Source organism: Microtus oregoni, unplaced genomic scaffold (assembly GCF_018167655.1).
Source record: "Microtus oregoni isolate MIOR12 unplaced genomic scaffold, Mior012 000012F_ref0000307, whole genome shotgun sequence".
NCBI lineage: Eukaryota > Metazoa > Chordata > Mammalia > Rodentia > Cricetidae > Microtus > Microtus oregoni.
In genome coordinates this window covers 40605135-40633086 of record NW_024543071.1, presented here as the reverse complement: position 1 = coordinate 40633086, position 27952 = coordinate 40605135, and the positions used below count along the sequence as shown (strand labels likewise).

General features: G+C 43.5%; 1 protein-coding gene across 1 annotated transcript; it reads left to right on the top strand.

Annotated features, from left to right (window-relative positions):
* Positions 1-37: 37 nt before the first annotated feature.
* Positions 38-22851, top strand: Nmrk1 (nicotinamide riboside kinase 1). The gene is made up of 9 exons (XM_041661755.1): positions 38-173; positions 3946-4009; positions 7892-7982; positions 8226-8274; positions 12923-13070; positions 13153-13224; positions 13771-13877; positions 16642-16725; positions 21945-22851. The coding sequence occupies exons 2-9, from the start codon at positions 3981-3983 to the stop codon at positions 21950-21952; spliced, it is 588 nt and encodes a 195-aa protein (XP_041517689.1). The 5' UTR covers positions 38-173; positions 3946-3980; the 3' UTR covers positions 21953-22851.
* The last annotated feature ends 5101 nt before the right edge of the window (positions 22852-27952 follow it).

The following is a 27952-nucleotide window of genomic DNA, read 5'->3' as shown; positions in this document are numbered from 1 at the left end:
TCCTCCTTGGGGGAGGAGCCTTGTGCTGACCACGCCCCCAGGCCCAGCTTGGTGGGGACTATGAAAGCGGCTAGAGGGCTGCACAGTCCGGGTGAGCATCGGGCAGTGGTTCCCTTGAGACGCTCGTGCGGCCTGTTCTGCGGCCCTGCTGGGGAGGACTCGAACCCGCTTCGGTAAGTACTCACTGCCCGCTGCGTAGCCGCGCCGAGGCTTGGGCACCTTCCAGAGTCACTTGCGCCGGACCGGAACCTGATTGTGTCTAGGGAAACCGCGTTAGGACTCGCCCTTCACCGTACTGGCGCTAGCTCCAGGTGACCACACATTTGCCGGTAGGGGTCTTGATTCTCAGGAGACAGGACGCTCCTTTCTGCAGCATTTGGTAAACAAACTCCAACCCACCAGCTATTTGGATTTGTAAAGGCTTCCAAGAATGCTTTTGGTGTTTTTAATAGGTGAGACAGAAGCAAAAGCATAGTGTTTTGTGGCATGTGGCATGTGGCACGCGAAAGTTAGGGGAAACTTATTTTCCGTGCCTGTAAGATTTTGTTAGAACACACCATGCTCGTTTTCTTATGCATTGAACTGTGGCCTCTTTCTCATTACAAACTTCAGAGTAGAATGGTTTGCCCACAAAACCAAAGCTGTACAAATACATGTATGTGTATATATATACACGTGTATACTATCTGGTACTTTACAAAAGTTGCCTATGCCTAACCAAGCACCTCATCTCAAGATTTTGTATTCACACACACATAAACTCACAGTGTTATGATCGGTATTATATGCTCCATAATATAATAGGAGAAATTAAAATGGAAATACTGATTATGTAAGAAACTACAGGGTCAGCAAGATGGTTCAACTGCCCTTGCTGCCAGATCTGATGACCGGAGTCCAGTCTTCAGTGCCCACATGTTGGAAAGAGAACTAACTCCCACAAGTAGACTATGACCTCTACATGTGGACTGTGGTGAGCCATGGCATGCACCTACCCACACACATGTAAATTAAAAAACCTTCATAAAATGGAGTGTCAAAGTGTCGACTGAAAGTTAGGTTTAAAAAAAAAATTAAGTGAAACTTCAAGAGGCATAGGTTACCAGGAGCTTGGTGGTGGCCACATTCCTAGGCTGTGCTTACCAGGGACTCAGACTGTGGGAGATTCTGTTTACCAGAAGGGATCAAAGTTTAAATTAGTAGCAAGAGAGGGTTCTGTCCATTGGGAGAGGATCCAGGTAACTGCTGAATAAAACACAGGAGACAGAAGTCCTGCAAACATTTGTCTTGAACTCATCTGAAGACCACACGTGTTTGCCCTCGTCATCTTTCTGATTTTGTGGGGAGTTCCTGTCTCCGTCCAGCCTGCTGATTCTTCGCATGACCCGGGAAGAATTCTGTATTTTAGAATTCAAAGTAACCCGTGTTTAGAAGTGGGATAGATCTAACATAAACATAAGCCAACTTTGAGGAGAATTCAACATTTCACTGAGAGTAAATCAAAAGCATTTTTTTTTTAAAAAATGAGCCAGCCTTGGTGATGCATGCCTATGATCCCAGTACTTAAAGTAAGGCAACCTTGCCACAGAAACAATCTTGACAATGTAACAAGTTCCTGACCAAATGGGCTACATAGTGTGAGATTCTGTCTCAGAATGATAATAATGAATACATTTAAAAAAAAATATAGGCAACTCATGTAAGGTTTACTCCTGTCTCGGTCTGTTCTCCCTGCTCCCTGTGCAAATGCTGTCTGCTGCTGAGGAAAAGATATGGCATTAGTAATACACACGATTCACGGTGATAAGACACCCTGATTTCATGACTCTGGAAAGTTCAGAAGGTTGTTTCTCAGGAGCCATCATAAGATTCAGTTTATCTTTGCTCCAAGTTCTATACACTTCATAACATACTCTGCTATAAGGCCAGATGCAGAGGCCTGCACTTGGGTGGCAGAGGATCAAAGTAAGTCATCTTCCACTACATAGCCACTTTAAAGCCAGGCCGAGCCACGTGAAAAGCCTCAAAAACAAACAAACAAACAAACAAAATCTTTTCAGCGTGTATATGTATATAGAGAACATGGCAACTCTTGACTGCAACTTGGTCAAAATTTAGGTTTTAAACCATTTTTGAAGAGACCCTAAGTTATAGTGAAATAGAATGATATATGAGAGTTGCTGGTGCTGTGTATGAACCTGGATTGTATCTGAACCTTGTGTATCCAACACAGTTTTTGAAGTGGACAGATTCAAAGGTTGGTAAGCTGCTCACTGCTCCACTGACCACTCAGTCCTGCCCCAGCCTTGTTTCAGCATGGCCCCGTTCTCCTCCTCTTCTGCATTATCACCTCCTCATGGCTGGTGAGATAGGCCCAGCCCTTATCCAAACACTGCTTTGGATAGCCCAGGATGCTAACTCAATGTAGACCTGTGGTTCCTGGGTTTTAGACTTTTCAATTATTATTTATTTAGTGTAGATGTGGACACATGAATACCGTGCAGGTGTGCAGAGGTCAGAGGACAACTCAGAGCCAGTTCTCTCCTTCCATGTGAGTTCTAGGGCTCCAACTCCAGTCATCAACCTAGTAGTGAGTAACTCAGGTCATCAGGCTTTGGGGTCAGGGATACTGTTTCGATTTGAGAGAAAAAACACAGCCTTGCAATCCCTTGTACTTGGCTGCAGGAGTTTCCATCCTTCTTGCCTGAAGGAGTTTACATTTAGATTCTTCCACCTCATTCCTCATCTCTGAACTGCTAGAGTTCACACACAGGTAACCCCCTCAAGTCTTTCCAGTACCACAACTACAGTCATTACTTTCATCCTCTGTAATCGAGGCAGTATCCTGATGTATCTGCACAAATATGTCAGGCAGGAAAGGGACCAGTATTTTCCAATAACTGTGCACAGCAAATGCATGGCTTTTCAACAATACAGCCTTAAGAATGACACGGATTATCATCCTTCAGAGTCTGAGAAGTCAGCACACATGCAACAGCCTTTTGTGCTCTTGGTAATGAAGCATTTCAGAGCCTCCATGGAGACAGAAAGATGTTCACTTAATTGATCTAGTTTCCGTTCTGGCTTTTCTAGAAATGGATATCTGTCATTCCAGTCTGGACCAATTTGTACTTCTGCAAAGCTTAAGAATGTATTCTGTGCCAGTAAAAGCTTTTCAGAGAGATGGGGGAGAGACTTAAGAGACAGACTGACTTCTGTCTTCCTCTTCTGCTGGTGACAGCGCCTTCTTTTAGTAGGAAAGCAGGAAGGGCATAGAGAGAGAGGTATATTAGTCAGAGTGATCTAGAGGAACAGAACATACTGGAAAAGGAAATATATAGGGGATTTATTAAAATGACTTCCAGGCTTTAGCCCAGCTAGTCACAATGGCTGTCTACCAAGAGAAGGTTCAAGAATCCAGGAGTCTGTCAGCGCACAAGGCTGGATGTCTTAGCTTGTCTTCAGTAAATGCTCAAATTCCAAGGAAATAGGCTCTAATGTTAGTGAAGGGATGGACTTGCCAGCAAGAGCAAGAGCAAGCAGGCAAAAAGAGAAACCTTCTTTGTTCCATGTCCTTTAGCCAGAAGAAGCTGTGTCTTCCCACCTCAGAAGATCTGATTAAAAGTGGGTCTTCCCACTCCAGATGTCCTAAGTAAGAAAAAAATCCCTCACGAGTGTACCCAGCTGCTCCAGTTTTCCTTCATTCTAGATGTAGTCAAGTTAACAACTAAGAATAATTATCAAAAGGTAACCCAAAGAAGTAGGTCACACGAGAATGACATCGGTTAACAGGCACTAAGGAAACACCAGCTATTGGCCTCCGGAAGCCAGACTGTGGGTAATGTGGGGTTGAGGCCACTGATCCCCTCCCAGCTGTTACTGCTCTTCAGGACTAACTCAAGTCAACTAAATGATACTGAATTTATTTTTATTTACATATTTTAGGAACTAATAGGAAGACGTGATTTCCAAAGCCAATTATGAAAACATTTGTCATTGGAATTGGTGGGTGAGTAGTTCCTTCATAAACAGCTGGGCAAGACACTCCAGTGTTGGGGGAGGCTGCCCAGGCCACAAAATAATCAATCAGAAACTATATTAATTAAATCACCGCTTGGCCAATCACTTAAGCGTCTTTCTGGCTAATGTTTATATCCTAATCTATCCCATTAATATTCATCTGTGTATCGCCACATGGCTGTGGCTTACCAGGTAAAGTTCCGTCCAGCATCCACGTGGCTTCTCCCTGACTCCGCCTACTCTCTCTATATATCTTTTCAGTCTGGTTGTATTCTGTTAAGCCATTGGCTTAGAGCAGCTTCTTTATTAACCAGTGGTATACAGAGGGGAATCCCACATCACTCCAGATGTCCAGATGGTGTTTTGTGTGGACATGGTAGAGAAAGGTGTGGGGAGTCCCAAGACCCAGGAGGAGTGCTGCTGCTTGTACACCAGTGGGAGGGGCAAGGGTTTACCAGGGGAAGGAAGTGGTGGGGCCAGCAGTATTACCAACGGTTCCATTTATTTACTGGAGCTGACCCTGAAGATGAGAGCTGATTGGTCCCTCTTTTGATTGAGGGTGATCATCATTTCCCATGTGGATGCTGGCATGGTGTAAGAAAAAATAACACCCCCTTCTTTTTTTATGGCCAACTTTGACCTGGGAATACAAGCTTCCTTACCTACAGTCCTCCTCCCCCACCTTTAGGGTAACCAGGTATACTATTTGGCTAGTCTAGTTGGTGTTGCCCTGGTATGATATTAGCCACGTATTCCACTGTCACAAGTATTCTAAACTGTGTAGTCATTTGACCTGTGGCGCCAGAGGCTGATGTGCAAATGTGACATCAACAGCAATGGGAAAGATTATTTGTCTTGCTGCTGGATTGTGTCTATCATTCTTCATGTGTGTCTTATTGACAAAACATTTGCGATATTACAAATGTAATTTGAGAGAGATAATCTGTTGTGTTACATCACACAGGAATCAATTAGGTATAGGAAGGGACTGGGTGAGGCTGTGTAGCAGAGCGTTTGCCTGCATGTGTGACCCCAGCATCAGACGGAGAAAAATAAAAACAAATTAAAAATGAATTGAGCATCAGAATGTGCCTTGTTTGTGGCTGCAGTCTGCCTGGAGCCGAATCTGTGTTGTCCTGAAAGACTCCTCCTGTCCTCACCTTCAGTCACACTCTCTGCCACTGCCGTGGTAGACCATTATTCATCATTCCCTAATTACAATCACCAGTTTAATCTTGGGGAACAGTGGCCGGGGGAGGGGGGAACAGGGGACAGGGACAGTTCGGAGTCAGGGATACCCATGCTGTATTTCAACTTAGCTTCCCACTCCAGCAGTAAACAGTTTCCTAAGCCCCAAGTTCCTCAGCTAGAATATGGGGCTTAATATTAATAACCTTGTTATGGAAGTAGTCTCATCTTGCTTGACTAACTGTAAACACTGTCTTTAGCTTCTGCCTGTACTGCTGTGCCCTCCTATTACAAAAGGAACTATACATTTATTTGTAAACAAAGAAAGGAAATACATCAGGTAGCCTCTCACTCTCCTGCCTCAGATCCTAAAGTCCTGCTCTGGAGCTTTTCCCTAGGGCGAGGAAAGCTTGCATGAAGGAGTTTCCGAGCTTGCTGAAGGGGAAGGAGTGGGTCCCGAGGTGTCACCTGACCCACTGGGATGGTTACATTCCAAGTGTGGATTGCAGGCTCTGTGCTCGATGATGAAACCCTTTCCCAGCTGGTCCATTCCCTGCAGAACTCCTTCGAAAAGTGCTTCCTTCTCGGTGGCTTCACCTGAATCAGTGGGGAGGGGCCTATTTATTGCTAATTTAATTATACAATCTTAAAGAGAAACTATAAGAAATGACACATTTTCTGGCTAGATTGCTCGGACCATACTAAAGTTTCTTCCTTTTAAGCAAAAGCTCAGTATCTTGACTAGGGACTTGCAAAATGGTTTATAGACTTTTTTTATTTTTTGGTTTTTCAAGACAGGCTTTCTCTGTAGCTTTGGGGCCTGACCCAGAATTAGCTCTTGTAGACTAGACTGGCCTCAAACTCACAGAGATCCGCCTGCCTCTGCCTCCTGAGAGCTGGGATTAAAGACGTGCGCCACCATCGCCCAGCTTGATTTATAGACATTTAAAAAAAAAAAAAGAAAAGGTATTATCAGTGTTCTCAGTATATAGAGTAACAGCCCCACACCCTACTTACTTATTGTAAGGTAAAATGGACAATTTTATTAACATCTTCCACTTTGCAGGTATAAGATATTTACATGATGACATATAGCCAATAATCATTTTGTCTGTGTTTTGTTGTTGTTGTTGTTTGATGTTTTTTTTTTCTTTTAAACATAGACATAAACATAAACTAAGTAGCCCTTGCTGGCCTGGAACTCACTTTGTAGACCAGGGTGGCCTTGAACTCACAGGAGATCCACTTGCCTCTGGATTCTGAGTACTAGAATTAAAGGCACGCACCACCATACCCAGCCTCACAAGTCCTTCTGAGGAATGTATTTCTCTCTCTAGATGATAAACATTGCTGTGTTGATTTCTCCCAGAACTAGTCATGGGTTCTTGCCAATAGATGTACAGTCAGGAGCTTTGTACTATGAACAATTGATGTGTGGTGAAATCTTGCCCTCTTTTCGGGGTGACTTGAAATGCACAAAATAAAATACAGGAATACAAAGAAAATCAACTGTATTAAGATACAGCTGTAAAATACTTATACATAAATCTGTGGCCTCGTGATAGTTCACTGCTAGTGTAGTAAACAACATATGTAAGTTTGGAATAATGAGCGCCTGTGATCCTTCAGGATACCTGCCCTCCTACAGCTCAGCATGCAAAGGGGTGCAGTTCTTGTAGACGCCCAAGTCACAGCCATCATCACTACTACAATCCTACTTATGATAAAAGGAGCTGCTGATTTCCTGTTAGAATCTCTTTTCTTTTAAATTCACAATGACCCTGAATTCTTTCACGGACCCTTTGGCTATGACTGAGTTCTGAGCTAATCACCTCTTATAATAGAATAAGCCAGGCCTGGTGGCTGATACCTGTAATCCCAGTACTCAGGAGGTCGGGGCGAAAGGTTCACTCTCAATTCAAGGACAGCCTGGGCCACCCGGCTAGGGGATCACCATGGACTGCAGAGCGACACCCTGTTCAAAAGGAAAGGAAGATTGGCTAGAGAAATGCCCCTCACATGCTGGAGAGTAAAAAACAGGACACACCAAGTTAGTTAGGTACCTGCACCTCCTGATGCCACAGTCCAGCCAGAGGGAACAAGCAACTGACCTGATAGAGAAGTAAACCTGGGCCTCTACACGGGCTCCAGCTATCAAGACAGAGAGAGAGAGGGAGAGAGAGAGAGAGAGAGAGAGAGAGAGAGAGAGACAGAGAAAAAAGGGGGAGGAAAGAAGCATGCAACAGGAAATGTAGGCTCATGGGTGGGCGGACTTCTGATAAGCCATTCCTCTTTTTTCTTGTGGGGTTGAAGCAATCACAGTGGCCATGGGCAGGTCTATAAACTTGCAGAAAGGTGTGCACAAGACTTCTCTGGGGTGTGTCTCGAACCCAGAGCTGTTTAGACAATCAGAACATTGTTTTACTTCCTGCACGGTGTCTCCAGTTCACTGACCTGACTGTTACTTGCCTCTCTCCATCCTTTACTTGTCTCTTACTATTAGGACAGCTTATCTTTCAAACCTGTGATTTTGCCTGAAAAACAAAACACAATATGTGAAAATGAGCATTTTTATCTCAAGTAGTAAATATTTTTTTTATAATATTCCTTTTAAAAAAAAATATTGTTGAATGTTCCTTGGTCCCTAATGTCTCCTTGGACCTCCTGCTTTTTCTTGTCTCAGTGTGACAAATGGCGGGAAGACAACGTTGGCTAAGAAGTTGCAGAAACACCTTCCCAATTGCAGCCTAATATCTCAGGACGACTTTTTCAAGGTACATAAGAAGCTTCTTAGACATCTATCTGACTCTAAAGGGCTTACTAGCAAAGTTAATGATATCCACAAGCTTTGGCTAAGGATAGACTTGGTGCAGTAGTGTTACCTGCCCACCAGGTGGCACCATCTGTCAGTGACCGGCTTTGCTCTGCCCATCATTATCCAAAGCAGTTATTAAAGGCTTATCTTTTTAATTGTATAATTGCATCGTTTCTGCCCACCACTATGTTTGTTTTTCCAGCCAGAGTCTGAGATAGACACAGATGAGAATGGATTTTTGCAGTATGATGGTAAGTGGAGTCCTGTGTGAAATAGTATGAGTTTATATTCATTTGCTTTTCAAATGCAAACATCGTTCTCTCTATTAACATAAAGTTAAATGTTTATATAGGGAGGGCAAGAAGGCTCCCAGGGTTAATGCACTTGTCACACAAGCCTGAAGACCTGAATTTGATTCTTTTGAGCCTTTAAAGGTGGAAGGATTAAACTGCCTCCACAAAGCAGGCTCTGGTCTCCCCAAGCATGCTGTGGCATGGAAGCCCCCCGACACATCACACACACAGAGACACACACACATGCATTCATGCATGCACATGATCACACACACACACATGCTCACACACACGAATAATTAGTTTTGAATATTTAAATATTGCTGTATTTTAAGCCTGCCAGTGTAGGTTTTTTATCTCTGGTCAACTATTTAAGTAAACAGAAAATCTGTCCCAGAGATTTAAATTTCAGACTCAAAACTGGGATGGTAGATTTTTTTTTTCCAGAAGCTAGGACAGGGTAGGTTTGTCATCTTTCTGTCCATCCCTGACTCTGACATATGACTAGCCATGCTTATGACTTTGAGGCTCACCCACTAGAATATTTCATCTACATCAGACTAGCTTTAGTGCATTCAGCTTCCCTTCCCAGTATCAAAGCACCAGAAAGTGTGTTTGTTTGTTTGTTTTACTACTTGGAAAACCTTGGAATGTTTTTTAGATTCACTTCGTTCCCTTGACCCAGGCTGATTCTGTTGGGAAGCCAAAGAATTAAAGTCATCCAGAAAGCATTTCTTTTCCTGTAGAGACTAGCATAATAAGAGTTTGTGGTCTTGCTGTCTTTTATAATTAACAGACTATCCTTAGTATGTCTGTAGACCAACCGAGGGGGCTCCACCAAAAAGACACGTTCTCTATCTCCAGTTTTGAGAGTCTGAGGATTCATGTTACATAACAGTTCTTACAGATACACAGTGGCTTTCAGACCAAATCCCTTCTTGGCAGTTCTATGTCAAGTTTCAGTCTTGATACATTGTTTCTTCTCTTCCTTTCTTCCCAAAGTAAGAAACTACTTTGGGGAAAAAAAAGAATGAAAAGACAATTGAAGCAGTGACAGAGCATTATTGTTCCCATTAACTGAGGAGTTCTCGTAAGCTAACTAATAAAAAGGGAATATTTCAATGATGGAGGAAGGTCATTGGCTAATAAAGGAACTGCCTTGGCCCATTTTATTGGTTGAAAGATAGGTGGGAGGAGTAAACAGAACAGGACGCTGGGAGGAAGAGGAAGTGAGCTCAGACTCGACAGCTCTCCTCTCGGGAGCAGACACCTGAGAGAGACGCCATGCCCCGCTCCCGGGATGAAGCTCCGACCCAGGATGGACATAGGCTAGAATCTTCCCGGTAAGCGCACCTAGGGACGCAACACAGATGATTAGAAATGGGCTAAATTAATATGTGAGAATTAGCCTAGAAGAGGTTAGATAGAAATGGGCCAAGCGGTGTTTAAAAGAATACAGTGTCCGTGTAATTATTTCAGGGCATAAGCTAGCCGGGCAGGCGGCTGGGATGTTGGGGACGCAGCCCCGCCGCCCCTATTACTACATTTCAATAGAATTAACTCCAGAAGAATGTGAATGCCTTCCAAAAAACAGGAGGTTATCAAAGAGTTGCAATCACCTTTCCTCCAGTTCCAAAGTAGACAGAGAATTTTAATAAAGGGTCATGACCCAATGGCAGGATCTCTACAAAGCAATCACCCTTGTGCACATTACATGGGATTACAAACTAACACAACTATGTCTCACAAATGCCTTGAAATGTTCCTACCATGAATTCATGTACCCTACACCCAAGAATCTATCTTTAAGAAAAGAATTGAACTTTTCAGGTAAACGTCTCAATGTAAAGTAAGTCCAGGTAGACTCAACATCTTTGTAACCACTAAAAGGGCAGTTTATAAAAGTGAGTTAACAGATATACAACATGCTGGACAGCTTTAGTCACAAAAGGATACTGCCCCCATGGTTCTGGAAGCTGGGATCTGAGATGAAGGGTTGGTTGCTTTGAGGACTACGACAGACAGATTCAGTGCCACACTCTGGCCTTTGGTGCATTACCACCATCTCTCCTTTCACTTTCCATGGCATCTTCCCCATATGCATATGTATCTACCTTTCTTAGTGACATCAGTCAATACACAGTACCCCAGATCATCAGGGCATACCTGAAAGGCATTTGTCGGTCAAAGAGGCAGGAAAATCTCAACCTGGATTAGAAAAATAACAGCTGACAAGCATCGATTCTATGATGGCACTGTTGAAATTGTCTGACAGAGATCTGAAAGTGGGTTTGTAAAAAAAGGTCATCAGGTACCTACAGATGGACTTGAAACAGGAGAAGAATTTAAACATCCCAAGAAAGAAATAGAAATGTGACAAAGGAATCAAGAAGAAATTTGGTAACTGAAAAAAAGTGTGATAACCCAAGTCTAGAACTCTCCAGGTAGGCTCAGTGAAAGAATAAACATGAGAGGAAAAGATCCATAACTTGAAGACGTGGTGGAAATGACCTTGAACGGGACGACATGGAGAAAGATGGAGTGATAGCAGAAGACCTCACATCTCTACCTGGGAGCTTCAGGAAGAGGAGCATGGACTCCAGACGCAACAGGGAAGACTTCACATTCGAGAGGAGTCGTGAACCTGTTGTTGGAAGGATCTGAGTGACCCCCATAAAAGTTAGACAAAATAGATCAAGACATAATTAGGGGAGGCACAATTTACAAACAGCAAACATGGGAAGCATCCTACAGATGTTGGAAAGAAGCCCTCATGCTTTGCCTGTCTGTATGTCTGTACACACACACTTCCCTCCGTTAGGGAAATTCTTAGGAGACTGATTTATAAACCTTGATGAAATGGGAAGTTTCCTGGAAAAAGTGGCACTTAGCCAAACCAGCAGCATAACTATAAGAAAATCTCAATAATCTTATCTCTATTAACTTATTTAGCCAACACTTTTCTGAGAATTTACAGCAGAAACGCTCGTGAGGGCATGCGGTGTGATCAGTGGTCAGGAATGAGGCTGAGAATTTTCGTGTCTGACAAATTACTGGTCTGGTCTGAAGACCATGCATCAGGAATACCTGTTCCGCTTCTCTAGAGTCCTACTTGTTAGCTCTAGAGGGTGCACATTTCGGGGTTTAAAATGACATTTGTACCCTACAATTTTTAAAAGGTTTTCTTGTAGGACTGGAGAGATGTAGGCTCGGTGGTTAGCCCTTCTAGCAGATGGGCTCAATTCCCAGCACCCACATGGCAGCTTACAACTATATGTAACTTTAGTTTTGAGGGGATCTGATGCTCTCTTTGGCCATCTGTGGGCAATGAACACACATGCACAGACATACAAGCAGGCAGAACACCAATAAACATTAAAAAAAGAAAGGTTTGTCATTTATAAGAGATCCTTTACTATTAAAAAGAGTAGCTACTTTCCAGCTGGGTGGTGGTGGTGCACACATTTAAACCCAGCACTTGGGAAGCAAAGGCAGGTGTATCTCTGTGAGTTCAAGGCTGGCCCACTCTACAGAGCGAGTTCCAGGACTGGCTCCATAGCCACTGAGAAACCCTGTCTCGAAAAACCAAACCAAAACAAAACAGACAAACAAAAACCACACATATGGGAAAAAATAGCTACTGTCCAAATAGATTATATGTTATTTATCTTTCAAATGCATCTTTAGCTTATTTTCTCTTCCAAAAATTGGAATTACAGGCAGCTGCGGGCTACCAAGTTAGTGCTGGGAACTGACCATGAGTGTTCTCAAAGAGCATTAGGTACTCTTAACCACCAAGCCCTCACTCCAACCCTCACTTAGTTTTTGTTTTTAAAGGTCTTGCTGGGGACATATAGTTCAGTGGTTGAGGGCTTACCTAACACACACAAAATCCTGGATTTAGTCTCCAGTACCATAAATTATTGATTTTTCAGTATCAGGAAGGTTTGATGGGATAGTCAGCTGGGAACTTATGGTAGTCGGGACTGAGGGATGGGATGGGGAGGGAACACAGAAAGTAAAGGCACCTGCCACCAAGCCTGACAACCTGAGTTCCATCCCTAGGATTCCCTGGAGGAAGAACAGAACTGAACCTTTCAAGTTGTCCTCTGACCCCCACACATACCCAATAAGTGCATCAATCTAAAAAAATTACAGCTAGAAATAGTGGCATAGTATTCATTGTATTTTACATTTGTACTTTTTTTTTGGGGGGGGGGGTTCAAGACAGGATTTCATTCTCTGTGTAGCTGAGTGACTGTCCTGGAACTTGCTGAGTAGTATGCAGACCAGACTGGCCTTGAACTCACAGAGATCCACCTGCCTCTGCCTCCCAAGTGCTGGGGTTAAAGGCATGTGCCATCACTGCTCAGCACATTTGTACATCTTTGTTTTTCCTAATAAAAATGTCTCGGACACATACCTCTCAAGTATATCTCTTAGTGTTTTAATGGGGTGTTTAAAGTATTTATTATTAGATCCTTTGAAGGGTAAGCGAAATGCTGTTATGTCCTACATTTACAGAACCCTAAAGATACTTATCACAAAAAGCCAACCACCCAGAGAGTTTGCTATATTCATTTCATGTGTTTTATGTTTGTTTCAGTGCTTGAAGCGCTTAACATGGAAGAAATGATGTCAGCTGTTTCGCGGTGGATGGAAAACCCAGGGCGCTCTGAGGGACCCACAGCTTTGGAAAGCACTCAGGGGGTTCCCATTTTAATCATTGAGGGGTTCCTTCTCTTTAATTATAAGTAAGTCCCCTCCCAGCCCCAACCTGAAGGAATGTGGGGGTGGGAGAGAGAGCCTTGCAAGCTGAGCGTGCTGTGTTCTTAGGCCACTGGACACCATATGGAACAGAAGTTACTTCCTGACCGTCCCGTATGAAGAGTGTAAGAGGAGGCGGAGGTACGTTTAGAGACCGTTCTGTGCATTGTTATCCGAGAGGTGAACTGTAGGGAAAACAGGAAAAGTGGCATTATTGAACAAGCCTTAACTCAGAAGTCAAGCATTTCATCACCTGGGGTACAGTAACTTCTCTAAGAGGAAGGGCCAGTGCCGTCCTGTTGGGCTCCTGCCTCCTCTCCTGCCACACCCATGCAATGCTAGCCCTGCAGAGACCGCCTGCTATATAAGAGATGAAGCCAGCCTGTCCGTATCTCGCTCCTTATTTCTTCTTATACTTTTCCCATTAATTCTTTCATAAAACACCAGAGACAGAGAAAAGATAACTATGAATGTTAAAGAGTTACAGGCATACAGCTCGAATCATAAAACTAAATCTATTTTGCTACTTTCCTCACTACAATTGAATTTAACAACAACAACAAAAAAATTACTCTGAATCCCTCTTTAGATTTAACCTGAGAGATTTTTACATTATCTTGACTGTGATTCATTTACTTTGTCAATCATATTTTATATCAACATCAAGTTTCTTGCCTGTTTTTCCAGTACAAGGGTGTATGAGCCTCCTGACCCTCCAGGGTACTTTGATGGCCACGTGTGGCCCATGTACCTAAAGCACAGACAAGAAATGAACACCATCACGTGGGAGATCGGTAAGTACCTCCCCTCTTTCTCGCAAGGCCTTTTACTTCTCATTTATGTCAAAGTACAGAAAGGATTACTTGGAAAACATTTTTCTCAAGGAGGTTTTTTTTTTAATATTTATTTATTTATTATGCACACAATATTCTGTCTGTGTATATGTCTGCAGGCCAGAAAAGGGCACCAGACCTCATTACAGATGGTTGTGAGCCACCATGTGGTTGCCGGGAATTGAACTCAGGACCTCTGGAAGAGCAGGCAATGCTCTTAACCGCTGAGCCATCTTTCCAGCCCTCAAGGAGGTTTTAAAGAGATGCTCAGGCAGTCTCGGGGTTCCCCTCTTCTACAACTGATTCTGCTGGCTTCTTCTTCCCCTGGTGGTTCCTGCCAAGCTTGTCAGATTCCACATTGTCATCCGTTGAGCCACCGTTGCCTGAATGTGGCCTGTGGCAGTGGAAGGTCAGGGATGCAGACCCAGTCTCTGTGCTAAGCCAGCTGAGATCTCACCAGGAAACGGCATTAAAAGTCTGACCTTATCCACAAGTCTTTCCTCCATGTAAGCGCTGATGTGGAGCACCAGGGAGACTGCCCACCTCCAGGTCACTTGAGAAACCTATCTGTCACTAAACTCATATGCATTTAGCTGGCCTGGGGGTGAGGGGGAATGACTGTCATCCAGACCATAGGAAGAACAGAGAAAAGACCTAGGGGCAGGAAGGCATGAGCAATACCTAAAAGAGGCTGTTGTGTTTGTAGTAGAGAAAAGCAAGGGGAGGATGGGCCACTGCCACCGCTGCGGCTGCGGCTGCTGCTGCTGCTGCTACAGGCAAGGGCCAGGCCCTCTAATGCTAATGGGATGTCCTGGGAGAGCTGGGAAGCACTCTGCAGACAGGCTCTAAACACGCTCTAAACACGGTCATGATCGATACATATTTTGAGTAAGATCTCTCCTGATCTGAAGAGTAGATTTAGAGGTTGCGATGTGGAACACAAGTACTCAGTAGAACTGGGGCATGAAGGTGCCCAGGATGCCAGACATTCCCAGGAACCAGCAGGTGATGTTTTGGGGTAGAAAACATGAAGGAGTCGTACATATATGAAGAAGGGCTAGACATGTGTTTTGCAGGAAATAAGTTGGGAGGTACCTGAGAGACAGTGTTCCAATTTGGAGGCCACATGAATATGTGGACCTGAGATAAGGGGCTGTCCCTGGAGTGTTTAGGGAGACAGTGGCCTAAGTCCGTTGGTCAGGACAGAGGGATCAGACTGGCATACTTTTCAGAGCAAAGGAGACTCGCCCATACTGAAAGGCGCCTGTTGTCCTCCATCTGTGCAGAAAGGGCAGAGTCTACCTCAGCGCTGTGCGGGTTTGCGCTGCGCCAGCAGCTACTGGGTCGTCTGTGTCGGGGAAGCATCCTCTCATGCCCTTCGCTCCCTCCATCTAAACTGCAAGTCCAACTTTGTCCTTGGTCTTTGGCCTAGTTAATGTCAGCTGTCACATTCACACAGTCATCTGAGGGAGTCTCAGTTGAGGAACTACCTAGATTCTATCAGCCTGTGGCCATCTCTGTGACAGATTGTCTTGACGGATGATTGACGTCAGGGGGAGCTCCTTGCATTGTGAGCAGTGCCGCCTTAGGCAGCTGAATCCGGGTTGTTCAGGAAAGCTAGCTGAACGAGGAAGAGAGCAATCCAGCAAGCAGTGTTCCTCCATTCCTGTGGCAGGCTCACCTTGAGTTCCTGCCCTGACTTCCCTCATTCAACTGTCATCTGGAAATGTAAGCCAAATAAACCGTTTCTTCCCCACGTTGCTTTTGGTTATCACAACACCAGAAGAAAAAAACAAAAACAAAATGAGGACACCCTGTTTAAATGCAACCGATCCCCATGGTTTCCAGTTCTTTGGGATAAAATCTATAAAGACAGCAAGGCACAGCCTTTCTCTGAAATTCCATCTCCAGTGCTGTCCTTCCTCTGCTCTAGCCACTCACGCTTCCCCACAGGCAACTTCTCTTCAGACCTTCTCAGCCTTGCTGTTTGCGACTAGCAGGTCCTTTCCTTTCTGCAAAAGTGTTCATGCCAGCTTTATTGAAAATATGTAACTTCTGGTCTGGGTAGTGTGTGGTAAAGTCCAGACTGGCCCATAGTGCAAAAGCTTCATTGTTGGGGCATGCATTGGGGAATTGCTCCTCTTTGGGACAGGAAACACTGCAATCTCTGAACTTGTTTTGTATGTCAATCAGGCACCAATAACAAACCAAAGAAACCACCCACGTCCAGCTTAGTGAGTCAGTGAGTTTATTGGGGTTACTTATAGGAGCGTGGTGACTCAAAGGCAATTACATCACCAAAAAGCCATGTCGCCATGGCAATGCCTCCTCAAAGCAGAATCCCTAGATTCTGCACTGGCTGCACTGGGCATGGGAGAGCCTTCTGTCTCCAGCAGTTGTTACTGCTGACATAACCTTTGGAAGGGGCCCTGTGAGTCTAACTCTCAAGAACTCAATGAGCCAGTAGGTTCATTTACTTTGGAGTCTTAATGTCCTCCTTCCTCCCTCTAGAAGGGAATGTCCCAATGTCAAAGAAATAGGTACACAGTGCATGCCATATACACAGTGCTAAGCCTCTCTCTTTTCATTCCTTCCCTCCCTCCTTTCTTCTGTAGATCATAGTTCTGGGTTCTTTGGTGAAAGCTATGGGTGTTTTTAAGAAACGCCAAAGCATCCATTACTAATAAGCCTGTTCACATTTGAACTGCTATTTCTCACTTCTCAGTTTACCTAGATGGAACAAGATCTGAAGAGGACCTCTTTTCTCAAGTGTATGAAGATGTCAAGCAAGAATTAAAGAAGCAAAACGGTAAATATTGTTCTATCAAATCGGATGGTGGAGGAAAAAGAATCTTGAAAACAGTTCATTGCATTCCAAGATTGGTGTGCACAAATGCCAACAAGGAGAGATATTTGCATTGATCTTTCTTAGATCACATGACTTGCAAAGAGATATCACTTTAACCAGAAAAATGGCATACTGTGATTGGCCATAACTAAATCATATACCCCATCGTGGTTGAAGGCCACCGCCTGAGACCTAATATTGAATTTTTTTTCCATAGAAAAAGAAGGGCAGAAATTAGAAAGAAATACGAAGAAGAAAGTTGGAATACCATGCTTGGAGGACAAAACTCCAGAGCTAGCAGATAGATTTGAATTACAAGAATTAAAATGTGAGCTGAAGAAATGGCTCAGAAGTTAAGAACTCTTGCTACTCTTGTAGAGGACTGGAGTTCAGTACCCAGCACCCACAGTGGGCAGCTCACAGCTGCCTGTAACTCTAACACCAAGACATCTGACACTTTCTTCTGGCCTCTGCTGGCACCCACATGTTTATGTACCTCTCTCTCTCTCACACACACACACACAAATAATAATTCTTAAAATTTTTTTGAATAAAGATCTCACTATATAGCCCTGACTGGCCTGGAACTTGCTGTAGAGAACAGTCCGGCCTAGAACTCACAGAGATTCCCCTGCTTCTTCTTTCCATAGCGCTGGGATTAAAGGCATTTGTCACCACACCTAGCCTAATAAAAACAAGTATTAAAAAAATAAAATGATTACTATGTTGAACTGATGGTGCATGCCTATATCAAAGCACTCAGGTAGATGGGGCAGGAGAGTCATGAGTCCAAAGATAACTTAAGTCAGAGTGACACCCTGTCTCAAAAGAAAGCAGGGGAGAAGAGATTCTTGTGACTAACAGATAAAATGTCAGGGTCAGCTGGCTCAAGAGAAAGCAGCATTAACTTCAGGAGCAGGGGAGAATGTAGCAGGGTTTGGGGTGAGAAAATCTGCTGTAGCCCACAAAATCAGTCACTCGGTAAGAATTAAGTTTAACCTCTCTTTACCTCTTTCACTAACCAGCTAGGGCCCCCATTGATCCTGACTGTTCCTGGTTGTAAGGCCAGCCCTTGGCATAGGCAGGAAGTCCTCTGAGGAAATTTTAGGACCATTTTAAATTTCCCTCAAATAAATAAAACTAATAATCCTTACCAAGTCTGCCATCCCACCCTAACTCCCCATCCTGCCATCCTAACCCTGCCATTTCACCCTGCCAGCCCACTCCTGCCATCCAAACCCTGCTATCCCAACCCCTGCCACCATACCCTGCCACCCCAGCCTGACTCCCCACTTTGCCATCCTAACCCTGCCACCTCATCCCTGTCATCCCACCCCTGTCACCCCACCCCTGCCACCCTGTTACTCTGATGGAAGGTAGGCCTCCCATAATACAGCCACGGGCTGAAGAGTGATGGGGGTGATGTGAGTTGCTCAGCTTTTAGAGCTGATAACCCTGGGCCAGAACTACTTATCTGCAAGAGACCAGATCCTCTTTCTGCCCCAAGCTTCAGGACCCAGATGCTAGCATCTGTCTACCCAGAATGGGCAGGGCTTAGACCCAGTTCCCTTTTAGTAATTAAGTCATATACTGGAGTTTGGCTTTAAAATCTGTTTTACAATAAAGACAGAGAAAGCTTTAGTCATGTTCCTCAGATGCATTATACCCCATACCACCCCAAATCCGTCTTTTGCCATCTGCCCACAAGGGCCAAGAACAGCTGGTATGCTGCAGCAGATGCTGTGAACCCGCAAGGTAGTATATGTCTGCGTGTGGGACTCAAATGTGTGAGCGCATGCACACACACACCTTCCTGGCCTGCATCTAGAGGTAGATGAGAAGTGTTCTCCTCCTCAAGGCTGTCTAGTTCCTGTTCTAGGTACAAGACACAGGTAAACTAATATTAACAGAAACACTAGAAGAGATAAAACTTGGAAACAGATCTACTTTTCCTGCCCCCAAGATTTATGGTAGTCTTCCATTGTAAAGATAATTTACTGTGCTAATTATAGTAACCCATCACCTTTCCAAGTTTTTGCAGCCAGAAGAATTCTCAGAGTAGCCTGCTTCACCCCTGAGCCTCAGAGCACCAGGATGACCTTCCTAACGTGTCAGATGTTGACTCCAGGCTTTTTCATTTTGTATAACCCTGTTCAGCAAATTCTTCATTATAAGAATATGCAGTCTTAATTGTGATAAGGTGATAAAATTGATAAGTAAATTAAAAAAGATAAATAACCCCAAAAAGGGTTTCTTTTTTTTTTTTTTTTTTTTTGGTTTTTCGAGACAGGGTTTCTCTGTGGCTTAAGTTAGGGTTTCTATTGCTATAAAGAGACACCATGACCATGGCAACAAAGGAAAACATTTAATTAGGGTCACTTAGAGTTTCAGTCCAGTCCATTATCGTCATGGTGGGCATGGCAGCATGCGGGCAGACATGTGCTCGAGAAGAGCTGAGAGTCCAGCATCTTGATCCATGGGCAACAGGAAGTGAACTGTGTCACTGGGCATAGCTTGAGCATAAGAGACCTCAAAGCCCACCCCCACAGTGACACACTTCTTCCAGTAAGGCCATATCTACTCCAACAAATCCACATCTCCTACTAATGCCACTCCCTTTGGGGGCCATTTTCTTTCAAACCATCACCATAAAGCTATATAAAGTTATACATGTATTGTAGTCCTAACTCAAATCTGAAGCTTGACGTAAAATGTAATCATGACCTAATCTTAATGCAACAAAGCAATTTATCCACGAGGATCATCAAGCTCGCTTAAAAGCTTTTGTTTTCATATTACTTCAAAAAACATATTTGATGCCGGGCGTTGGTGGCGCACGCCTTTAATCCCAGCACTCGGGAGGCAGAGGCAGGCGGATCTCTGTGAGTTCGAGACCAGCCTGGTCTACAAGAGCTAGTTCCAGGACAGGCTCCAAAACCACAGAGAAACCCTGTCTCGAAAAACCAAAAAAAAAAAAAAAACCATATTTGATTCTAAACATTTTTATGTGAAGAAATTATAATTGTGTTCTTATCAGTCCCTCTCTTACAGGAAGCTGTGAGCACACTGGGTAATCAGCCATGCTGATTTCTGGTTTCTTAGTGGCTGTGTTCATGTAGCTGTGTGGATGTTATTATATAATAAAGCTAAATAACATGGTAATTAGAATATCAAAGGCCAAGTTCCTTTTTTCTTTCTTTTTTAATTTATTTGTTTTAATTTTATGTTCATTGGTGTTTTGCATGGGTATTGGGTCCCCTGAAGTTGGAATTACAGACAGTTGTGAGCTGCCATATGGGTGCTGTTAATTGAACCTGGGTCCTCAAGAGCAGTCAGTACTTTTAACCACTGAGCCATCTCTCCAGCCCAGTGAGATCTTTTTTTATACACCAGTGTGAAATCTAAAACTTAACATTGATACTTTAGTGTTGGGGGCTGTGGACCCCCAGACCCTGAATTTCCTAGAGATAACTTACTATGCTTGCTGTGAGCAAAACAACTTGTTTTCCTGTGTTTGCAGCTTCTCTGAGACTCTCAGGAGTTCCTGATGGCAGGGGAGTGGTTTCTGGTGGGTTTTAGCTGGGGTGTGGCTATCAGTTAAGGATCCCTATGTCAGCTGGCAATGAACACAATAAAGGGAACATTCTTGGCATTCTTGTTTCAAGGATGACCCTGTTCCCCGAACTCTGTCTCTGTGTGTAAGTGTTTAAATCTCCAGCCAGCCCCTTTCCAGGCTCTTGAACCTTCCTGTAGTGCTGGCGGTGGCTACAGGCATAGTACCGAAATACATGTAGTACAGGTACTACAGGACCACAGTACATGTAGTAGCGTGGATGCTACACTTTATTACATAGTTGAAACCATTGTGCCTCTCTTTGTGTCTATCTCTGTCTCTGTCTCTCTCTCTGTCCCTCTCTCTCTCTCACACACACACATACATACACACAAAGTCTGTGCATACTATTGGTTTTCTTTTTGAATTGCATTCTTAGAATAAGTTCTCAGATCCTAGTGTATTTGTTTGGTCAGAGAGTGCAATCATTTTTCCATTTTACTTTTATTTTACATTTTTACATTTATTTCAGCAATTAAATGCTGCACTTGAAAAGATAAATTTTCTCTGACAAAACTGAATAATAAGAGTTCATCTGGGTTTTTTTTTCTTGAGTTCCTGAAGAATTCTGCTAAGCCTCCTTCATTTACGACAGTGGATTGAAGGTTATGGTACTTCTTTCCCACATCCAGACCACACCCCAAAACAAAAATCATGCTTCCCTTTAATGTACTTCTGGTCCTCAAAGTTTTCTTTTCCTGCAGGTAAGTATCTGTGCTATTGCAAATGATAAGATATCTGAGCTTTCTATTTTTCATTGTTTGATGATTATGTACACATCCATAATGTACTTGTCATTTCCGTCACCTGCAGTCCTCTCCCGTCACCCTTCTATTCCCACTGAACCCTTTTCACAGTACATCGCCTTCCTATTTTCATGTCTTTTTTTTCCTATGTTTGCTTTGGTTGTTAATTCCCTTTGTTGTTGTTGCTTGTGAACCACTGAGTTTAATTAGGGTTGTGTGAGCATGGGTAGGGAGTGTTTACCAGAGCATAGACAACTTACCAGTGGTTACAACACTGAAGAAAATGACTTTCCCCTCCCAGTTAACTGCAAGTAATTCCTCAGGAGGAGTGAAGCCTCGAGAACTCCTCCCTGTCATGACAGAGTGTTGGTGGGCCCGGTCTTGGACAGGTCTTATGCACGAAGCCGTAGCTGCAGTGAGTTCACTGATACAACCGCCATTTCAAATCCAGAAGATAGTGTTTCTCTCTCCTCCCCATATTTTAACCTTCAATCACTTCTGTCCCCTCTCACAAAATGTTCTTTTAGCCCTTGGAGGCAGAGTAATGATATATATGCCCCGTTTATGGCTTAGCACTCAATAGTCCCTTATTCTCAGTAATAAGTCTTTATTAACAGTTGAGGGCGTCTACTTTCTAAAGATAGGCTTAAAAACTGATGCAAAAATTAAAACAACGGGATTTGTATTCAGTATGTTTCTTTATGGAGAAAGCAGAATTTTTGCCACAAAAATCTTTATAATCTTAACATTCTTGGGTATTGGGTGTAAAGATCTAATCAAATAGGATTTGGGGTATTCACACTTTCCTCTTTATTCCTAAGGTTTGTGAGGGACAGCACAAAGATGGAATGCAGCAAGTCCCCCTGGGATGGATTAAGAAACTTGAAGGACGGCAAACCCTACCTTGGGCAAAAAAGAAACATGAAGGGATGTGTTGAAGAACATTAGCTGGGATGCAGTGTGTCCTGCAGGACAGTGGCGGCTCTCCTGTGTCTTTGTTCCTTTTTATCACACTTTTCCCAATCTGTAGAGCAATGTGTGCCCATGCCAGGGTTCCTCTATAAGAATGGAGGTCAGGTTTTCCTGAGTAGGACCTAGCCTGAGAGAAAGATTTCTGGCTAGTCCACCAGTAAGTATTATGTTGTGTGTTTCTGCATTTGTGTGTATAGTTGTTGTGTCCACGTTTTTATGTATATTTCTGTTGTATACACACACTCAAACACTGTGAAAGGAGCCTTGTATACTACACAGCATTTTTGTTGTATTGTATTGTGTTGTATTGCTTATAATATATAATTTGCAAAAATGCTGCTGTCTGCAATCTCATAGCAATGCCCCCCACCTGCAGTCAGCAGCATTACCCAAAATATTGTTCTGACATTGACCGAGTCAGCAGTTTACTGCAACATCTGGAGACTGTGCTTTGTAGTAGCAGGTTTCTTCTGCTTGACCAATACCTGTGTGTCTCTGTGAAGAGACTTTTATATCCATAGAAGGATTCAGTATGTTTTACTTGGTTTTCTGAAAATAGCACTCTGAATTACAAAATCATAGTTTTCTTCAATCATATGTAAAACCAGGGCCTTTCTCTGAAAGGCATGGGCAGGGGATAGAAATTCTTTCAATGCTGAGAATAAAATTATGTATATATGTAGACCAGTCCTAATTCAGGTATGAAATTTGTTTATTAATAATAAAATAGATTGCCCACAATCTTCTCAGTTCATATAATATATTCTCTTATATTGCCTCATTTGGTCAGTTGTCATTACTCCTTTATTTCTAACGTCCATTGATAACAGGTGAGTGGTTTGGTTGTACACAATATAAAAATACAAAACATTAACAGAACCTGGGCTCAAATCAGCAGCTACATACATGTATTTGGCCAAGCTGTTTAAAGTCCTGATTTTAATTACCTTGATTAAAGGGTAAGTTTCAAATTCCCCCCTGTGACAGCAATAACCCAGGGAGGATCCTTTCAGCTACTGTTGTAGTCAGCAGATAGCAGCTGCATACACGGAAGAGCTCACAGTGACAGACTGTGACCACTAAAAGCTGTCAGTCAACTGTAGCTGCTGCTGGAGAAACAGCAGGAGGGAAGGGTTTTGTCCCTAGGGTTTGCTGGCCAGGAGCCTGCAGCAAACATGGCCTTCCCCAAGGTCCATATTGTTGTGGGAGGCCGCTTGTTCATCTCGGCTATCCAGAACCTAAATAACCACACAGAAACTGTATTGATTAAATCACTTCTTTGCCTATTAGCTCTAATTTCTTATTGGGTAACTCTTACATCTTAATTTAACCCATTTCCATTATTCTGTGTATTGCCACATGTTGTGGCTTATCGAGTAAAGTTCTAGCTTCTGTCTCCGGCGGGGCTACATGGCTTCCCTCTGACTCTACCACCTTTCTCCCAGCATTCAGTTTAGTGGGAGGAGACAGGAACTCAGAAGCAGTCTGAAGATTCAGTCTGAGCATGCAGTCTGTGGTTTCATAGAAAGAGATTCAGTAAGGATTCGTAGAGAGAGGATCACCCCTTCTATCTGAGCATTGGTAGAGGTAAGAACTCTCTAGTGGCTGGCTGCTCTGCTTCTCTGATCCTTCAGTATTAGCCCCTATATCTGACTCTTGAGTTTTTTATTATTAAGAACTATTAGAATTTGTGCCACACCAATCAGAAGTGCTCCAGACAGAGCCTCGATATAGCTCAGTGTTAGAGAACTTGCCTAGCATACACTGTCCCCAGCCCTAGCGATCAATAAGCCAGTCAATTAATGTGCCACAAACTGCAACTCTGTGATTCTGCACTTCCAAACGTTTTCCCATCAGATATCTAGTGGGTTTTCTTTCTATCTCTTGGATGCTCTTCATATTACAGGACAGTCTCTTGGGGGAAATAAGAGAGTCCAGGGTTTTTGAGTCTAGCATTTTAAAATATGGCTTGCCTTTTTAAACACAACCTAGCCTGCATTAGTTTGACGATTACATAGGTTTTTTTTTTAAAGATTTATTTATTTATTATGTATACAACATTCTGCCTCCATGTATGCCCACACGCCAGAGGAGGGCGCCAGATCTCATTACAGATGGTTGTGAGCCACCATGTGGTTGCTGGGAATTGAACTCATGACCTCTGGAAGAGCAGATGGTGCTCTAAACCACTGAGCCATCTCTCCAGCTCCCATAGGTTTTCTTAACACTTGAAAGTGACCATGAAGAAATCATCTGACAGGAAAATGACAGTAATGCTGTTTCAGTGTTCTTTACAGAGTCAAACCTGCTGACGGTTTTGTTTGTCGCACAAGCATACAGACACCTACGCAGAACCTGAAAGTTGGCAATGAGAGCCTTTACTGAGCATTTTCTTACCAGCATTTAACTGTGTCTTCACCCAGTGTTGAATGCTGGTAAGAAAATGTGCTGCCTGAAGGGGCTGCCAGGAAACCACACTGAAGGTCAGGGTAAGGTCAGGTGTTCAAGGCCAGCCTGAGTTTGAGGTCAGCCTGGGGTAAAACTCTCAGAAACGAAATTCAACAACAAAAATAAAAATAAAACAAGCAAAAAATTTCCGTTTTGGTTGTTGGCAGTGCCTGTAATCCCAGCATTTAGAAGGCTGATGCAGAATTGTCAGTTCCGGGCAAGCCTGGACTGTGGAGCAATACCCTTCCTACCCCAGAAACACTGAAAAAAGAGGGCAGGAGGGAGGGAGGGAGGAACTGTCCTGTAAAGCCTTTCCTGAGAAGACTAGTTTAGATCTAGTCTACTAGTCTAGATGTTAACCTGTATAGACTTCACCAGGTTTTCTCTCCCCAGCCCCACTGGCACTTGGGTCTAGAGAGGTCGTATATGGGTGGTGTTGTACCCACTGAAGAGACTTAGAGCCATCTGTCTTCTTGTGTACTCCCAACCCCACCCTGAGTGGTAACTCTAACACACTTGCTGTTGCCAGTGTCCCCTGGGGACAAAACCATTCCCCAGTTGAGAACAGCTCATAGTAAAACAAAATAAATCTGGCTGGCAGAGATGCAAATCATTTTTTGTGACAGAGACAATAACTCTACAAGCTTCAGTTTATTGTTCCATACAGGGACCAGATTTATATCAAAGCGATGTTATTCCAGTACTTTTCTTACAGACTCCACAAATACTGTCTATTACTCTCTTTGAGCCAGCCTTACTATCCTGCCAGCTTATTAATTTCTTAAATGAATCTTCGAGACATGTTTGCTTTATATTCGACAAGTCATATTTTAATGATATGAGAGGTAACATACATTATTTAATATTTAAACAACCATATAATTATGAGACTGTAGATGGTACAGTAACTACCCAGAGTCATGCTTCCGGCACTCATGGGAGACAGATTGGGAATCCAGCTTTTATGGTTCAGGCAGTGACACTCTCAACCACTGTGCTATTCTGTTTTAGGAGGCCAAGCCAGTCCCCAGACTCTGTGACCCAGGGTGGCGGTTTAACTAAGAATGGCCTGGATATGTTCGCATATTGAATGCTTAGTCACCAGGGAGTGTATGGGAGGATTAGTAGGATTAACTTAACTGGTGTGGCCCTGTTGGAGGAAATGTGTCACTGGGGGTGGGCTTTGAGGTTTCCAAGGCCCCAGAAAGGCCCAGTCTCTCTCCCCCATCTACTCTCTCTTTCTCCCCACCCCCACCTGCAGACCAGGATACAGTAGCTCTCAGCAACCACTCCAGTGCCAGGCATGCCTGCTCCCATGCTCTCTGCCATGATATTAATGGACTAAGTCTCTGAAATTGTAGTCAAGACCCCAATTTAATGCTTTCTCTCATAAGAGTTCCCTTGGTCATGGTCTCTTCACAGCAACAGAACAGTGACTAATAAGACACCCAGCTCCTGAGCCCACCTTTCAATTACACCAGCACCGTCCTTAGCCACCCATTCTGTACACTATTAAAAATTTCATAGTTAAAATCTAAGACGATCTCAGAGACACCTTCACACTTTTTTAATATTCTATGCTTATATCATAACACCACAGAAGCCACCTGAAAGTAAAGTTAACATTTATATAGGATTAGCTCAGATTATTGTTAGTGTTTACAGTAAATCACAGATCACATGGAGAAGCAATGTTTACTTACTGCAATTGAAAACCATGATTTGCTTCCAGATGAACCCGGAAGTTAGAAGATTAACTAGCCAGCTGGAGCCATTAGTAGGGATGATGTACACTGCCTGGAAATTATGTTTTCAATGAAATGCGTATAGGAAATGAGTAGAAATTGCATTTAACTTTGGAACTTGAGCACGCTTGTGTTGTTTACCTCCCTAAGCCTAAAGAAACTGAGCTTAGCTCAAGATTGAAAATATCCTACTGTGCCTGGCGAAATTGATTATGGGTTGATATAAAGTGTCATCAAATGCCTGGCCCCTGGTGTGTGCTTGCTATTATTAGACCCATCTTTCAATCCCAACCCTCTTGACTCTATCCTACAGACCGAAAACTGTTCTCACGATCAAATAGCATGTTATGAAATCATCTGGGAACGTCTAAGAGGCCCAGCAAATGCTAAAGCTGTTAAAAGTTTATTAGACAGATCTAAGCCTGTCACTATGGTTAGAGGTGAGTCACTCATAACTCTTGGGGTTTTTAAATTATGATTCCTCCCCCTTCAAAGCTCCTCTTTATACTCGTTTTAATCGGTTTCATTCTGTAAAATCTGAATGGTGGGGTGAACCGTGTATTTCTCTGGGACGTGAGACGATGTGAGAGTGGTCCTCGGCCTTTTAAGGGATTATTTGACCTGTGAGTTCTATTGCGCTCTCTCCCTCCCACCACTCAAGGGAATCTTAACCCAGTCACATCCTTCTGTCAGGCTGCTTCTGCCTTGTTCTCTTGGACTACCCATTCTGTAAAAAAAAAAAAATCATTCGCTCTATCCTGCACAAAAGGCTGTGTGGCAAAGTAGCTGGACCATTGGCATGTCAAAGAGCCAGTGCCAGTTCATCACCTAGAAGGCTGAGCCATCTTGCCAGTGGCCCTCCAGCCCTAATCAAAACTTTAAACCAGAAGCCCATATGATATCAGAGACCCTGAAGTAGAATCAACAACATGGCCACTCCTAAAATCCCCGCCCACTCCACCTCTACAAGCTGACTAGGTTTGGGTGGCTAAGCTTTGGGTAATTGCCACGCAGCTAACTAACAACACGACCTACTCCAGATTGCTGGCTGAGGCTGCTTTGAGTTCCTGCCTCCCCCCAGCCAAAGAAATTCTGGAGAACTTAGGAACAGTATTCAAATTACTGGGAATGGGTCTTGGTCATCAATATAGTTCAAAAGGCCCACAGTTGCTAATAGTATAGCGTCAGCTGCAAACCTCTGCTTCAGTTGGGATTGTAGAGATTTACCATGTAATAATACGCCACAATTCATTATGAGGGTCAAGACCGGCTTTCAGGGATAGAAATTAAGTCAGTCACACTGCTTCCTCGTTAGGAAACCAGTCTGCGTCCCTTCTACCTCTCCAAGAATGAGACAGCCAAGAATGATGACCTGGCTTTCAGTTTCCATATTGGCTTTATTGTCCCACATTATGACAGATGGAGGTGTTCAGTGTGAACATCTCATTGGCCACGGAACAATTTCCTACTTCCACCATGCTCTACTGCCAATCTCCCTAGCTGATGACTTGGCCATAATTCTTTCAAGAACCATTCAACAGCATTTTTCAAATGTCTGTGAAGGTTCCTTTTTGTGCAGAGGGAACAAGGGTCATGCTTGGCTTATGTCTGATCCTCTTCAGCCCACACCCGGGGTGCAAAGACCCTGAGTGTCCCAAACCAAA

Coding starts and splice junctions, on each gene's coding strand:
- Nmrk1 (XM_041661755.1), top strand. CDS start 3,981: ATGAAAACATTTGTCATTGGAATTGGTGG. Junction 7,983..8,225: donor CTCAGGACGACTTTTTCAAG/GTACATAAGAAG, acceptor TTGTTTTTCCAG/CCAGAGTCTGAGATAGACAC. Junction 13,878..16,641: donor CACCATCACGTGGGAGATCG/GTAAGTACCTCC, acceptor CTCACTTCTCAG/TTTACCTAGATGGAACAAGA.